We start from the raw sequence: 15,985 nt of genomic DNA, 5'->3' as shown, positions 1-15,985 counted from the left end.
GAGGGCATTTGGGGTTGGTTAGGGTTTTTTAGATCAGTGTTGTTTTGTTATGTAGTTTTGTTCAGTTGATTATGTAAATTTGTTGTATTTCATGTTGTTATTAGTATTGTATGCCAACTAGAGTGGCCAGGTAGCTGGCCAGATCGGCGGCGAATAAATCTAATAAATAAATAAACCATGCTAAAATGGCCCTAGGTTCTTCTCCAGCTTGGAACAGAAGTGGGGTGGTGGGGAATCTTCCCTGAAGTGTGCTTCCATATGCAGCTCAACCTCAGGTACAATCCCTGTCCCCTCTCTAACAAAAAGGCAGAGAGGAAGGTTGGGGATTCCTTCATCACTCTTGCCAGTGGGTGACCATGGTGAGCGTGGTGACCTGAATTGTGTACCCTTGACAAATGAGATCTGGAGTGTGAAGCAGTTTCCATCCACATAGCTGACCCCAAGGAAAACCTTCCGTGACTTGATAATGCCAACTCACTCTACATGTTATTCCATCCATACTTGTGGCATTTTTGCTCAGCTAATCAGGAACATGGGATTTTGTTGTGTGAACTATAGTATACTGGAGAGAGTATTTTCCCTATTAGAACTGAACCTCTAATTAAATGTGATTTTTCTTAATTAAGATTAATTCTTATGACTATAGGATTCCAGTCTTGAAACTGTGTGTCAGCAACAGTATCTTGCATAAATCTAAGGCAAAGTTATCAGTAGGAGACAGTGGTATTATGGAACATCACCAATTCAAGATAACATTTCCTGCATCTGATGAAGTGGGCTCTAGTTTACAAGAGTGTAGGCCATAATAAATTTGTTAGTCTTTAAGGTGTCACAAGACTCTGTTTTTGCCATAGCAGACTAACACAGCTACCCCCTCTAGAGAAAGTGATGTGGCCTGTGATGCACATCTGGACTGGGGTAAGGGCCAGTTAGTGGCACTCAAGCTAAGAACCACAGTATCTATATAGGAAGAAAAATGTGTGCGTGTGGAGGAGGGGGGGTGTCAAGTCAGGCATTCTTCATCCAACCAACTATAGTAGGTAAGATTTGAGGGGAGGATCATTAAAGATTATTTTCTAAAATTTAATATTTGTCTTAATTTTTCAGTGTCATTCTGGGCCACTGTGTTAGGGATCTCTAAGACCACAGATAGGCAAAGAGTAAAGCTGTTAAAATAAGGGAATAAGAAAAGCACTAACAAACTTGGAAAGAACTGTTGGGGAGCGGGAAGAATGGCAAATTAATTATTGACAGAATAGAATGTGGCCACCTACAGGGCTGATCATAAGATAAAGGCTCAATGACGCTAACTGCTGTAATGCTTTGGAGGAAATTATTTGTCATCATTCAGTGAACTAGTATGTATTTGTGTCTCAGGTGCTGAGGGAAGAAAATGGCTCAGTAAATTAGACCTCCATCCTTTTGCTCTGTTGAGCAACTGTGGAAACATGCTACCTTCAATATCATCTAAGCTCTGTAAGAATAATAAATTAGGATAGGGTAAAAACCACTACTAATGTTCCTGTCCTTAGAGCACTGGTGGAATGTTTAAACTTTTGGCGTGAAATATTTAAGCGATATGAAGAGCTCTCCGACTTGTTCTCAGATCTTCTTTTGCCTAGTCTGTCTACAATTTTGCCCACCTAGCTAGGATATCGGGTTCCTGTCTTTCAGGTTTGTAAGGATGCAGCAAGGCTAACAAGCTGGATGTCATTCAGTCTGCCCCTGTGCTATATCCCTTCCCTGCTGTGGCGGGCAGGTGCTCCCACCTTATAAGATCTTCCTTTGTAGTAAAGTAGCATTTTAGCTTGAAAAAGTATCTAGAATGGGGAGTTAATTATTCATTAGATCTGCTCCGTTAGTGGTTTAGGGAGTTGGGTTCCAATTCCCTTGTGTTCCTGTTTAGTCAAGTGTAGTAGAAAACTTCAGTGTGTTCATGCTGAACGTATTGAGGTACCTCTGCTTAGCTGCTTGCCACCTTCTTGGACTCTGTGGTCTTATAGACCCCTTCCAACCCTATTATTCTGTGATTCTATTCTTCCTTTACTTAGAACATTTTTAGCCCACCTTTCAAGATGCACTGCCCCCCCCTAATAACAGTTATCCCCCCGTCCCCCTCACTTGTTCACACTCAAGAGTAGCATTAGCTAATAATTTTTAAGTACCAAATGCAGACTGGAATAAATTTGTCTTCAAGGTTTTTAAAAAAGTGATAAGGTCATACGTATCTTGCTGGGGTGGGAGTTCCAAAGGTATGGGGCCACCACTGAGAAAGTTGTATCTCTAGTACCCACCACCCCAATGGTGCTTGCTGGTAGGCCAGAGAGTAGGACCTCTGATGTAATCTTAATGCTTAGGCAGGCTCATATAGGTGTAGGTGATCCTTCAGATATTGGCCCCAAAGCATTTAGGGCCTTAAAGGCCAAAACTAGCACCTTAAATTGGGCCCAGATACAGGCAGCCAATGTAAACAAAACAGAATAGGAGTAATGCGATCTGAGGGTCTAGCTCCCACAAGCATTCTAGCTGCCACATTCTGTACCAGTTGCAGTTTCAGAATCACCTTCAAGGGCAGCCCCACATAGAGTGCATTACAGTAATCTAACTTGGATGTAACCAAGGCATGTGTCAGTATGGCCAGGTCAGCTTTTTCTAGATAATCTTATAAGGTAGAGTATTATAATAATCTACATACAGATTTGGGTAGCAAATTGAAAGTTAGTTGCATTCATGCTAAGATGAGATTGGAACCTAAGGGCCGGTTCTCATATAACGGCAAATTGTAGGTTAATTAACTCACAATTTGCCATGCAGGAGCAAGGGAATGCTGTCTCTGGTGCACTCTTCACTTTTGCTTTCTGTAAACATCCTATTGTTTAGTGACTAAACGACCCAGTGGTTAACCCTACAACAAACCATGGGCTAACCGCTGGGTTGTTTAGCCCCTAAACAACCCAGTGCTTCAGGTTTGCATGTCATGCTCACAACCCTTGGAACGGGCCAATTGTTGATTGTTTACAGATAGCAGAAATTAGGAGTGTGCTAGAAGCGTTGCACTCGCTTGCTTCTGGTTGTGTATGGCAAATTAACCCATGTTTTGCTGTTACATGCAAACCTGGTCTAAGTCTCCAAGATGTAAACCTAGATGCAAGTCATGATTCACTGACATGTATAAGAAATGAACTTACCACACAACTTTTGGTTTTGTACTCTGCCATTTCATTCAGTTTTATTGGTGTTACTGTGGTCAGAGAATTATTAATCATTCTTCTGACCAAAGATCCCTTGAAAAGAAATAGACAATGCAAGACCATTCTAATGCACTTCTTGTGTTTCTCCATTAAACATACGTTTTTGTGGTCAGTAAGAAAGTGCAGTTTGCTGTGCAAAGCAGGTTCCCTAGCTAGAGCCTCATAAGGGAGAAATCCATCACACATCATGGACATGCTACACATGCAGAAAGTCCCAGGTTTAGTCTCTGGTATCTCCAGTTAAAAAGGATCGCTGATAGTAGGGCTGAGAGAGATGTCTGTGCCTAAGGCCTTAAGAGACCCACGGCCACCTGGATTAGATGGACCAATGGTCTGACTCGGTATAAGAGAACTTATGTTCATCCACCTCTGCTAGGGAGTTGTTAGAAGTGGACAGCACTGCTTCTTAGTTCTGAGTGGCTGAAGGCAACCCTCCAGAATTCATCCCAATACCTGGTAGCAAATCTTCAAATATCATCAGTTACAACTGCTCCCAATCCAAGAAATATTTGACAATTTTGGCAGTCAAGTCTTTATGAAGACACTGAAAGTTGGGTGGGGATTGTTTGCTGTGTGTTAAAGATGTCCTTTGCCTTCATGCTTTTATGCAGAGCACAGCTTCCTTTTGTTTTGACCTGCAGAAGTTGAACTGATTGAGCATTATATAGACATTCTCAAAATGAAGGCAATTCAAATCAATTCTGTCATTCAGTCGTTCAGTCGTGTCCGACTCTTCGTGACCCCATGGACCATAGCATGCCAGGCCTTCCTGTCCTCCACTCTCTCCCGGAGCGTGCTCAGGTTCATATTCATTGCATCGGTGATGCTATCGAACCATCTCATCCTCTGCCGTCCCCTTCTCCTTTTGCCTTCAGTCTTTCCCAGCATCAGGGTCTTTTCCAGGGAGTTTTCTCTTCGCATTAGGTGGCCAAAATATTTGAACTTCAGCTTCAGTATCTGTCCTTCCAATGAGCACTCAGGGTTGATGTCCTTTAGGATTGACTGATTTGACCTCCTTGCAGTCCAGGGGACTCGTAAGAGTCTTCTCCAGCACCACAGTTCGAAAGCATCAGTTCTTCGGCGCTCAGCCTTCCTTATAGTCCAGCTCTCACAGCCATACATTACTGCTGGGAAAACCATAGCTTTGATTATATGGACCTTTGTCAGCAAGGTGATGTCTCTGCTTCTTACTATAGCTTTCCACCCAAGGAGGAAGCGTCTTTTAATTTCATGGCTACAGTCACCATCTGCGGTGATCTTGGAGCCCAAGAAAATAAAATCTGTCACTGCTGCCATTTCTTCCCCTTGTATATGCCAGGAAGTGATGGGGCCAGATGCCATGATCTTCGTTTTTTTAATGTTGACTTTCAAACCAGCTTTTGCACTCTCCACTTTCACCCTCAACAAGAGGCTCTTGAGATCCTCTTTGCTTTCTGCCATTAGGGTGGTATTGTCTGCGTATCTGAGGTTGTTGATAATTCTCCCAGCAATCTTAATTCCGACCTGTGATTCATCCAACCTGGCGTTTCTCATGATGTGCTCTGCATATAAGTTAAATAAGCAGGGTGACAATATGCAGCCTTGCCGTACTCCTTTCCCAATTTTGAAAACACTCGGTTCAAAAAATGTCCGGTTATTACTGTTGCTTCTTGACCGTCGTACAGGTTTCTCAGGAGACAGGTAAGGTGGTCTGGTACTCCCATCTCTTTCAGAATTTGCCAGAGTTTGTTGTGATCCACACAATCAAAGGCTTTAGCGTAGTCAATGAAGCAGAAATAGACGTTTTTCTGGAATTCTCTTGCTTTCTCCATGATCCAGCGAAAGTTGGCGATTTGATCTCTAGTTCCTCTGCCTCTTCAAAACCCAGCTTGTACTTCCGGTAGTTCTCGGTTCACATACTGCTGAAGCCTAGCTTGTAGGATTTTGAGCATCACTTTGCTGGCATGTGAAATGAGCGCAATTGTATGGTAGTTTGAACACTCTTTGGCATTGCCCTTTGCAAGCCACTTTGCTTTCTTTCATTTCTTTTTCTTTGGGACGGATTGAGTTGCTGCCTCCTGAACAATGTTACGGACCTCCGTCCATAGTTCCTGAGGCACTCTGTCTATCAGGTCTAATCCCTTAAATCTATTCTCACCTCCACTGTATATTCATAAGGGATATGATTTAGGTCATACCGGAATGGTTTAGTGGTTTTCCCTACATTCTTCAATTTAAGCCAAAATTTTGCAACAAGAAGCTCATGATCTGAGCCACAGTCAGCTCCAGGTCTTGTTTTTACTGACTGTATAGAGCTTCTCCATCTTTGGCTGCAAAGTACACAATCAATCTGATTTCGATATTGACCATCTGGTGATGTCCATGTGTAGAGTCGCCTCTTGTACTGTTGGAAAAGAGTGTTTGCTATGATCAGCGTGTTCTCTTGGCAAAACTCTATTAGCCTTTGTCCTGCTTCATTTTGTACACCAAGGCTATGCTTGCCTGTTATTCCGGTGATTTCTTGACTTCCTCCTTTAGCATTCCAATCCCCTATGATGAAGAGGACATCTGGTTTTGGTGTTAGTTCTAGAAGGTGTTGTAGGTCTTCATAGAACCGATCAACCTCAGCTTCTTCAGCCTCAGTGGTTGGGGCATAGACTTGAATTACTGTGATGTTGAATGGTTTGCCTTGGATTCGTACTGAGATAATTCTATCATTTTTGAGATTGTACCCCAGTACTGCTTTTCCCACCCTTTTATTGACTATGAGTGCTACTCATAGTCTATAGTCTATAGTCTGTAGTCTATAGTGCTACTCATAGTCATAGTTTTATTGACTATGAGTGCTACTCCATTTCTTCTGAGGGATTCTTGCCCACAGTAGTAGATATGATGGTCACCTGAATTAAATTCACCCATGCTTGTCCATTTTAGTTCGCTGATTCCCAAGATGTCGATGTTCAATCTTGCCATCTCATGTTTGACCCCCTCCAGCTTACCTTGATTCATTGACCTTACATTCCAGGTTCCTAAACAATATTGTTCTTTACAGCATCGGATGTTCTTTTCACCACCAGACACATTCACAGCTGAGTGTCCTTTTGGCTTTGGCCCAGCCGCTTCACTCTTTCTGGCACTACTTGGAAATACCCTCTGCTCTTCCCTAGTAGTATATTGGACCCCTTCCGACCTGAGGGTCTCATCTTCTGGCGTCATATCTTTTAGCCTTGTGATACGTTCCATGGGGTTTTCTCGGCAAGAATACTGGAGTGGGTTGCCATTTCCTTCTCCAGTGGACCACATTTTGTCAGAACTCTCCACCATGACCTGTCCGTCTTGGGTGGCCCTGCACGGCATAGCTTATGGCTTCACTGAGTTACGCAAGCCCCTTTGCCACAACAAGGCAGTGATCCATGAAGGGGCAAATCAATTCTACTTCCATTTAAAAAGTAGACAATATAACTGAATAAGTGACCCAGATATTCCAGGGAATCCTAAGATAAGCAGAGAAAAGCCTCTACATCCAGGCATCCACAGTTGTTAGCTGCCATCCCCACCCCATTAGAATCCAGATATATTCAGTGGGTTTTGCTTTATTCTACCGCTGGCTTTCAAACACTTGCATAATCTCTCCGAACAAATAAGTAGAAGCATGCTCTCAACAGATCAGGAGACAGCCTAGGGATATGGGTACTAAAATATAGGTGTAAGACTTGCAGACTCATTATTTAGGTGGATTTCTATCCTGAAAACTCAGGGTAAGTTTATAATACATCTTAAACCAGCAACAAGATAAGCTGTCAGGGACCCAAAATTGTGGTACCCAGGTTCCTGTCCATCACTTAGTTTCTGACCTCATGAAGAAGTGAAGTACATTGATCCCTGTTCTTCTGTCCAGCTCCAGATTTGGAGTTGGGTAGGAAGCAGGGGATTACTTTGGTGCTGGACTGCTGAGGCTCTCAGAGTGTCTTGACAACTCAGGGCTAAAGTGGCCCTGGGTTCTTCTCCAGCTTGGAACAGAAGTGGGGTGGTGGGGAATCTTCCCTGAAGTGTGCTTCCATATGCAGCTCAACTGCAGGTACAATCCCTGTCCCCTCTCTAACAAAAAGGCAGAGAGGAAGGTTGGGGATTCCTTCATCACTCTTGCCAGTGGGTGACCATGGTGAGCGTGGTGACCTGAATTGTGTACCCTTGACAAATGAGATCTGGAGTGTGAAGCAGTTTCCATCCACATAGCTGACCCCAAGGAAAACCTTCCGTGACTTGATAATGCCAACTCACTCTACATGTTATTCCATCCATACTTGTGGCATTTTTGCTCAGCTAATCAGGAACATGGGATTTTGTTGTGTGAACTATAGTATACTGGAGAGAGTATTTTCCCCATTAGAATTGAACCTCTAATTAAATGTGATTTTTCTTAATTAAGAAATGTATAATCTTATGACTATAGGATTCCAGTCTTGAAACTGTGTGTCAGCAACAGTATCTTGCATAAATCTAAGGCAAAGTTATCAGTAGGAGACAGTGGTATTATGGAACATCACCAGACCACTATATCTAAAACATGCAGTGTAAATTTGTAGATCTTTTGGGACATACTAAAATTAGATTTCTGAAATTACCTCCTCTGCCTTATGTGCAGCAGTTGTTCTAAACTGTCCTCACATTTAGTTGAGTTTGTCATCTTAAATTTTTGGATTCATTCTCAAATTAAGCAAAGTGAGATGAGATGAGTTGGATCTCTTGCCAATGCTAAATATAAGTCTGAGTACTTCCGTTGTAGAATAGCTGATTGAAAATACGTCAGGGATACATGCTTTCTATGTTCCCCTATTGGCTATCAGATTCTGGCTATGTTTATTGCATTTCATTTCAGGAAAGCACCATAGTTTAAAGGAAATGGGTTTACTGTCAGTTCATTTTTAATGAAACTTTTTTTCTTAGTAATTGCTTTGGACACTCACGGGGATAAAAGAAGAAATTGTGGCTTTTCCCACTGCTCTGCATGTGCTCCCATTGTTTGCATAATTATCCACACTGCAGCGCGGGTTGCTGAATCATCTGAACCTGGCGCAAGAAGTGGCGGGTGTAACTTCATACCCACGCTACAACCCATGACTTGCAGTAGGGGTTGTAGGGTAGGTATGAAGTAGCCCCAGCCGTGGCATGCACCAAGTTCAGATGACATGCCAACCCACGCTGCAGTGTGGATAATTATGCAAATGATGGGCAGGGAAGGGGGGAAGCCACGATGGCTTCTTGTACCCCTGAAATTGACTGAATACCCCCATACGCATAGCTGAGAATGCAGGAGAAAAATACATACCTTGTATGTGATTCTTTACTGCCTCCTTCCTGAAACTTTTAGAGTATAGAGACTACTCACATTCTGCCACTAGATTGAATTAGTGGGGCTGCTTGCCTGTAACGGAGGCAAATCAATTAGCCTGTGATTTGCTGTGGTGTGTGCTGGGTGCATTCTGCGGCCTTTTTTAATATTCAACTCCTGATCAGGGGTTGCTACATGACCTCCTAACCAGGGCACTATAGATTAATTGTGGGTCAAACAACCCACAGTTAATTTAACTGCTAATTGTGTTTGTATTAACTGAATAATAGTTTATTCTTCTTATTATGATAGACTTTCAATCACACGTAAACTGTTTTACTATGTAAAGAGCTTTTAGAAGTTTTTGTTGACAGAAAACATATAAACATTGTAAATGATCTTTTACAATTGAAGGCTTGCCATTGTAATATAGCAAGTTGATCTACTTTGACATTTTCCTGTTGGTGCCCTTTCAGCTACTCTTCTGCCAATCTTTCAACTCCCCAAATATGTGAAATTGCAGCTCCGAAATCCTCATGTTCCTTACCAACTCTAAATCTAAGAAATAACTTTTTCTTTTTGAAGTTTGCTTCTCACATGGATTTGGCTTGTTTAGCTCATAAGACATTATTTGGCTAATTCTTTACAAAATAATTGCATAATAAAAACAACAAAGAGTCTTGTGGAAACTTAAAGACTGACAAATTTATCCTGGCATAAGCTTTCACAGATAATAGTTTGGTTTGCTACCCTCTGGAAATTGCATAATAGAAGAAACGTCTAGCTTAAAAAAAGGTTACTGCTCATAGTTTTAAGCTTTTACTTCCACTGTCATTTGAATGACCAGCCTACTACACTGTTTGCTTTTCTAGTAAGGCATTGTTAATTTATTTATACTTCCTAGGTCTACTGGCTTTATTTCCTCACTGGAAACCGAAACATTATGATGTCATCGTAGGGGTACTGTCTGCACGAAATAATGATGGGTTGCGGAATGCTATAAGGAACACTTGGTTCAGGCATTTGAAGCAGCACCCAGGACTGAGCCAACGGTAATTCTCATTACTTACTTGCCCCTTTTCTCATGAAGCTTAATACCTAGAATTCTTGCTTATCTATGAGAAGCCCCCATTGGTTTAAGTGGGATTAGGTTAAAATAGAATCACTTAAAAAAAACAAAACCCAACAACCTTAATTTAAAGGGAATTCTGATGCCTGATTCTGAATGCCCTAACAAGAAATGTCCTGACCTAAATTAAAGTGTTCACCTGCTAGACGCTGCTTTTCTTTATCCTTTTGATGAGTTTCTCATAACACAGGTCTCTATAGCTGGAGTTTTCCAGGATGACAGTTTATTGCATATTAAGATATACGTTACTGTTGGAAAAAGGCAGCAAAATAAGGCTAGTAGATAGAATATTATCAACTTTTAACAAATTATGTTTGTGATTATTAATCCTTTATTATAAGAAAACATTTAGAAGATCACTCTTCTCATTTTAATAGTAGTAATCTGGAACAACTGGTACTCTCTGGTTTTGTCCTTTAAATAACTGAGGAAAGTTGGAGTGGTAATTCTACAGAAACAAGTACTGAAAAAGTTGCATGGGGGGATTCTCCTGCCCACTCCCCTTTACACTTTTGTAAAGATTGAAATAGGTAATGTGTGCTATGGTGGTTAACTTAATTTCAATCTTCAGAACACATCCCAGATAACATTTTTGGAAAAATCATGTTTATGCAGAATTAGTAGTCTGTAGGTGATGGAATAGAAATCAGTAAATATCGTTAATAACAATATTTTAGTGTCCTTGTGAAGTTTATAATTGGTGCACATGGATGTGATGTGCCAGTGGAAGATAGAGAAGATCCTTATTCGTGCAGACTTCTGAACATCACTAACCCAGGTAAGAACTTCAAGCTTTTACAATATTTTGTATTAGATGAGTTTGCCTTTTATTTGGTATGTGCTTAAAGCTAATCAGTGTTGCAAACATTGTAGCAGCCGCAAGTTATTGCCTGTTGTAGTACTGTTATATGTAAACGCTCTCAAACTGAAGGTCAGATATTTTCAGGCAGTTGTGACAGTTTTAGTAAATTACATTTGACCCCTTTATTGTTTTACAGTGAGCTAGGAAGTAGTCTACAATCCCTCCCCCCACTTCTTAATTGTTGCAAAGCAGGAAATAAATTGGATATACTTTCAAGTAAATGTGTTAAGGATTAAGCTGTTTCTAAGTACATTATCCACTGCACTTGCCAGTGATGGTAATGAATGTGGAAACATTCCATGCCCTGTGTAATAAGAGTATTCCAGAGTTACTGAGTCTTGATTGCCTTCTTCCTACTTTAGGTGGGCTTGTGTTGTGCTTTTTATTATTATTTTTTCAACAGTTCTGAATCAAGAAATTGAAGCATTCACTTTGCCAGAGGATGATACTTCAGTGCTCTCAGAAGACAGAGTTGTCAGTGTGCATTTCAAAGTCCTTTACCCGATCGTCATCACCAGTCTTGGGGTGTTCTACGATGCTAAGGGTGTAGGATTCCAGAGAAACATCACAGTGAAACTATACCAGGCAGAACAGGAGGTATGCTGCTGTAGTTATCTTAATAGAATGGATTAAATTCATGGCCTTTTTCGGCAAGTACAAACCAAGCATAGATTGATGGAGAGGTAACAGGTAACTGTGAAGAATGGGTTGTAATGCTGTGACCTGCAATCATTTGACCATATGTTTTTTTTTTTCTTAACGGTTTTTTAAAATGTTGTTGGGTAATTAGAAATGGCTAGGAAGTATTGACAGGGTGGGTATTATGTCTTTTGTATGCTTTGTGAACATTTGGAGCTCTAAATATGGCAATATATTGAGGAAGGTGACTAAATCATGATCTCTGGCAGGCTTCTGTCTGCTCTAAAATAAAGAGGCTTGTGGCACAGCAAAAGGGAACACAGATACTTTTCTTATTAGGCCATCAAACTTAATTTTTGTTCAGCTCAAAATGGCTGCTGGTTCTGGGGTTTTTCTGTTGTCCATCTCTTGTAGGGCATAGCTTGGCTTTGGGTGCAATCCTATGGGGATAGGTGGCCGCCTCCATACTCAGAGGCAACCGCCTATCCAATGCAGGGCAGGAGAAGCACAGAGGGGATCGTCCCCTCCGCGCTTCAACTGCCCTGCATTTGCGGCTAGACAGCTGATTTTGGCTATCTAGCTGCAGGAAGGCAGAGCGGGGGAAATGGCTGCTGTACGACGCAGAGGATGTGTTGTATTGGCATTTCCGCCTTCCCCGCCCCAGAACGCCCCGTGGAATGCCCTGTTTTGGCTGCTCCATGCTCCTCTTCCGAGCACAGAGAGTGGGGCTGTTCTGAGCTGCCTGCGAGGCAGCACGGGAAGGGGGCAAGGTCGGTTCTCCAGGAACTGACCTTAGAGCGCGGGCTCCAAGGTCTGTTCCCGGAAACTGACGTATCCTATGGCCATCTAGCCACTGACTAGCGGCCATAGGATTGCTCCCTTCCTTGCTTGTTTTATATGGAGCTAATACTCTACAGGATCATACATCTTACACCTGTACTTGGTTTAGAAGATTGTATAGATTTTCCTATATTGTACTTTTGGGTGGATGTCTTATAATTGTTGGATGGTTTGTAAACTGCCTTGCAAGGGTTTGCACCCTAAATGTTGGGAGATAGATACAGTAACAGTGCACTCCTATATTTGTCTACTCAGAGGTAAGGCCCATTAAGCTCAATGAGACTTACTCCCAGGTAAGTGTGTATAGAATTGCAGTGTAAATAATATCTCGCAGTGAGCGTTAATGCAAGATATTATTTTGCTATTTTGCTTCTTCCCAGCTCTGATTCTGTGAATCCCCTGTAGTTACTGATTCATTGAATCCATTGTAGTGGCAGACATAGGTGCTGTTTGCACATAATGACAACCCATCAGTTTAAAAATGGATCCGTTGTTGAGGATGACAGTGTGTCTGCCTCTTCTGCTTTTACCCAGCAACCCACAATCAGCACACCAACGAACCGTCAGGTCTTGCTGAGTGTGATGGTGAAGCCCAGACTGCTGCGTTGTGTAAGGGCTAAACAACCCAGTGGTTAACCCAGTGACAGACCAGGAGCTGATCATTGGTTGCTGAGCTGATTGTGGATTGCTGAGGAAAAGCAGAAGAGGCAGCACATCTGCTCTCTCCCTTTCCTACACGATAACCCACTGGTTTTTAAACCAATGGGTTGTTGTTATGTGTGAACCAGATATTCAGTTTAATGGATTTCCAGAAGGTTGCGGTAAATAAGCATTACGTGTTGTGGAAGGCAAAATACTTGTTGTGGATTTTAAAGTAGCTATTTTAACTGAGGGATGGAAAGTCCATGCTTAAGGTATGTGTCTCACTTTGCAATGCACTCCAGTGCCTTAATTAGCAACTTGGGAAGCTTTGATATGTGGGTTGACACTTCGGTTTACTTGAGGGATGGTGATGATGGATGTGACAAACCACTGCTAGGGTTTTAGTAGAATTGAACTAAAGTGTTTTACTTTGTTTTTTGCTTTAGTTATTGTAAAAATCCCCAACAGCCTATTTTTGGTGTGCTTTTCAGTGCCCCCTAGAGATCTTGTCTGTTTTTTGTCCAAATGCTGGACTCTGGAAGGAAGTGTGTAAAACCCATACAGTCTCCAGAAAACTGCAGTCCCTGTTCTAGTAGCCTACAAAGACTCTTGATCCTTGGAAGCCAGAGAGCTGTGTAGTCCCTGAGCTTGACTGACAAACCTCAGAGAAATTCACTGAGCTAAAGCTTGGGCAGAGTTCCTTCAGCATAATCTCTGTAAGCGCTCTCCCCCTGCCCCCATATGATTTGCAAGAACTCTGTCCTAGCCCTGCCCAGTTGTTCTTTATCAAACATGCAAATTTCAACATGAAATTAAATCTTTCAGCAATGCAGTTCACCTCACCTTTAATTTTCAGCATACCAGTTTCTTTATTAGAAATAGACAAAAGTATAAACATTTACAACATAATGGCCCTAATATTTAGGAATGATTTGTGAGACCTCTCCTGTGACATATATCTAACTTGCCATACTGCCTGGACAGGTGTTTGAGACTGAAGTGTAACAAACTTGAGCTTGGATAGAACTACCCTTTCAGTAGAAGAGGGTGTTTACTGCACAACACAACTGAGATATTTGGTGGTGTGCTTTGGGAACTGGTTCCACCATCCTTGGGCATTTCCTTCCATGTCTCCATGGCCAGGTGGCCTGAAATCAACATGCCAGCTCTCCAGGATTGAGTGCCTCTGGCCCTCAGTGCCCAGGTCCCCCTCTGCAAAGCTCTCATTTGTGTTGCAGTTTCGAGAAGGTTAAGAAACAGCAGGAGTCTCTTCTGAACTGTATGAGAAGCTCTGTCTGTCTTCTCCATACCCAAGAATGAATGACAGAAGAGTTCTTTGCATGAACCAGGAGCAGGTTGTGGTAATCACAAGTAATGTTGTTGTTGTTGTTGTTCAGTCGTTCAGTCGTGTCCGACTCTTCGTGACCCCATGGACCATAGCACGCCAGGCCCTCCTGTCCTGCGCTCTCTCCCGGAGCGTGCTCAAGTTCATATTCATTGCATCCGTGATGCTATCTAGCCATCTCATCCTCTGCCGTCCCCTTCTCCTTTTGCCTTCAGTCTTTCCCAGCATCAGGGTCTTTTCCAGGGAGTTTTCTCTTCGCATTAGGTGGCCAAAATATTGGAGCTTCAGCTTCAGTATCTGTCCTTCCAATGAGCAGTCAGGGTTGATTTCCTTTAGGATGGACTGATTTGACCTCCTTGCAGTCCAGGGGACTCGTAAGAGTCTTCTCCAGCACCACAGTTCGAAAGCATCAATTCTTCGGCGCTCAGCCTTCCTTATAGTCCAGCTCTCACAGCCATACATTACTACTGGGAAAACCATAGCTTTGATTAGACGGACCTTTGTCGGCAAGGTGATGTCTCTGCTTCTTACTATGCTGTCTAGGTTTGCCATAGCTTTCCTCCCAAGGAGCAAGCGTCTTTTAATTTCATAGCTACAGTCACCGTCTGCGGTGATCTTGGAGCCCAAGAAAGTAAAATCTGTCACTGCTTCCATTTCTTCCCCTTCTATATGCCAGGAAGTGATGGGGCCAGATGACATGATCTTAGTTTTTTTAATGTTGAGTTTCAAACCCGCTTTTGCACTCTCCTCTTTCACCCTCAACAAGAGGCTCTTGAGATCCTCTTCGCTTTCTGCCATTAGGGTGGTATCGTCTGCATATCGGAGGTTGTTGATAATTCTCCCAGCAATCTTAATTCCGACCTCTGATTCATCCAACCCGGCATTTCTCATGATGTACTCTGCATATAAGTTAAATAAGCAGGGTGACAATATGCAGCCTTGTCGTACTCCTTTCCCAATTTTGAACCAATCGGTTGTTCCATGTCTGGTTCTTACTGTTGCTTCTTGACCCTCGTACAGGTTTCTCAGGAGACAGGTCAGGTGGTCTGGTACTCCCATCACTTTAAGAATTTGCCACAGTTTGTTGTGATCCACACAATCAAAGGCTTTAGCGTAGTCAATGAAGCAGAAATAGACGTTTTTCTGGAATTCTCTTGCTTTCTCCATGATGCAGCGAATGTTGGCGGTTTGATCTCTAGTTCCTCTGCCTCTTCTAAACCCAGCTTGTACTTCCGGTAGTTCTCGGTTCGCATACTGCTGAAGCCTAGCTTGTAGGATTTTGAGCATCACCTTGCTGGCATGTGAAATGAGCGCAATTGTGCGGTAGTTTGAACACTCTTTGGCGTTGCCCTTCTTTGGAATTGGAATGTAAACTGACCTTTTCCAGTCTTGTGGCCACTGTTGAGTGTTCCAGATTTGTTGGCATATTGAATGCAGCACTTTAACAGCATCATCTTTTAGGATTTTAAATAGCTCGGCTGGAATACTGTCATCTCCGCTAGCTTTGTTGTTACTAATGCTTCCTAAGGCCCACTTGACTTCACTCTCTAGGATGTCCGGCTCAAGTTCAGTGACCGCACTATCATGGCTATCAGGGACATTCAGATCTTTCCTGTATAGTTCTTCTGTGTATTCTTGCCACCTCTTCTTAATCTCATCTGCTTCTGTTAGGTCCCTGCCTTCTTTGTCCTTTATCATGCCCGTCTTTGCACAAAACGTTCCCTTGAGATCTCCAATTTTCTTGAAGAGATCTCTAGTCTTTCCCTTTCTGTTGTTTTCCTCGATTTCTTTGCATTGTTCATTTAAGAAGGCCTTCTTGTCTCTCCTTGCTATTCTCTGGAACTCTGCATTCAGTTGGGTATATCTTCCCCTTTCTCCCTTGCTTTTCGCTTCCCTTCTTTCATGAGCTACTTGTAAAGCCTCATCAGACAGCCACTTGGCTTTCTTGCATTTCTTTTTCTTTGGG

General features: G+C 42.4%; 1 protein-coding gene across 3 annotated transcripts in view; it reads left to right on the top strand.

The window, feature by feature from the left end:
- Positions 1 to 15,985, top strand: part of B3GALNT2 (beta-1,3-N-acetylgalactosaminyltransferase 2) — a 57,214-nt gene that overhangs the window by 3,327 nt on the left and 37,902 nt on the right. For all 3 annotated transcript variants that reach the window (XR_014786796.1, XM_084828177.1, XM_084828179.1), the window contains exons 2-4: positions 9,467 to 9,614; positions 10,369 to 10,469; positions 10,957 to 11,150. Coding sequence is in view for 2 of the 3 variants with exons in the window: in XM_084828177.1 (XP_084684303.1) it covers positions 9,467 to 9,614; positions 10,369 to 10,469; positions 10,957 to 11,150 (443 nt within the window). In the remaining variant the exon portion in view is untranslated. The remainder of the gene's footprint in view (positions 1 to 9,466; positions 9,615 to 10,368; positions 10,470 to 10,956; positions 11,151 to 15,985) is intronic.

The sequence above is a fragment of the Heloderma suspectum genome, chromosome 1 (assembly GCF_057233095.1).
Source record: "Heloderma suspectum isolate Gila_16-S chromosome 1, 16-S_ref, whole genome shotgun sequence".
Taxonomy (NCBI): Eukaryota; Metazoa; Chordata; class Lepidosauria; order Squamata; family Helodermatidae; genus Heloderma; species Heloderma suspectum.
Note: the sequence above shows the minus strand (reverse complement) of the source record. Positions and strands in the feature narration are given on the sequence as shown.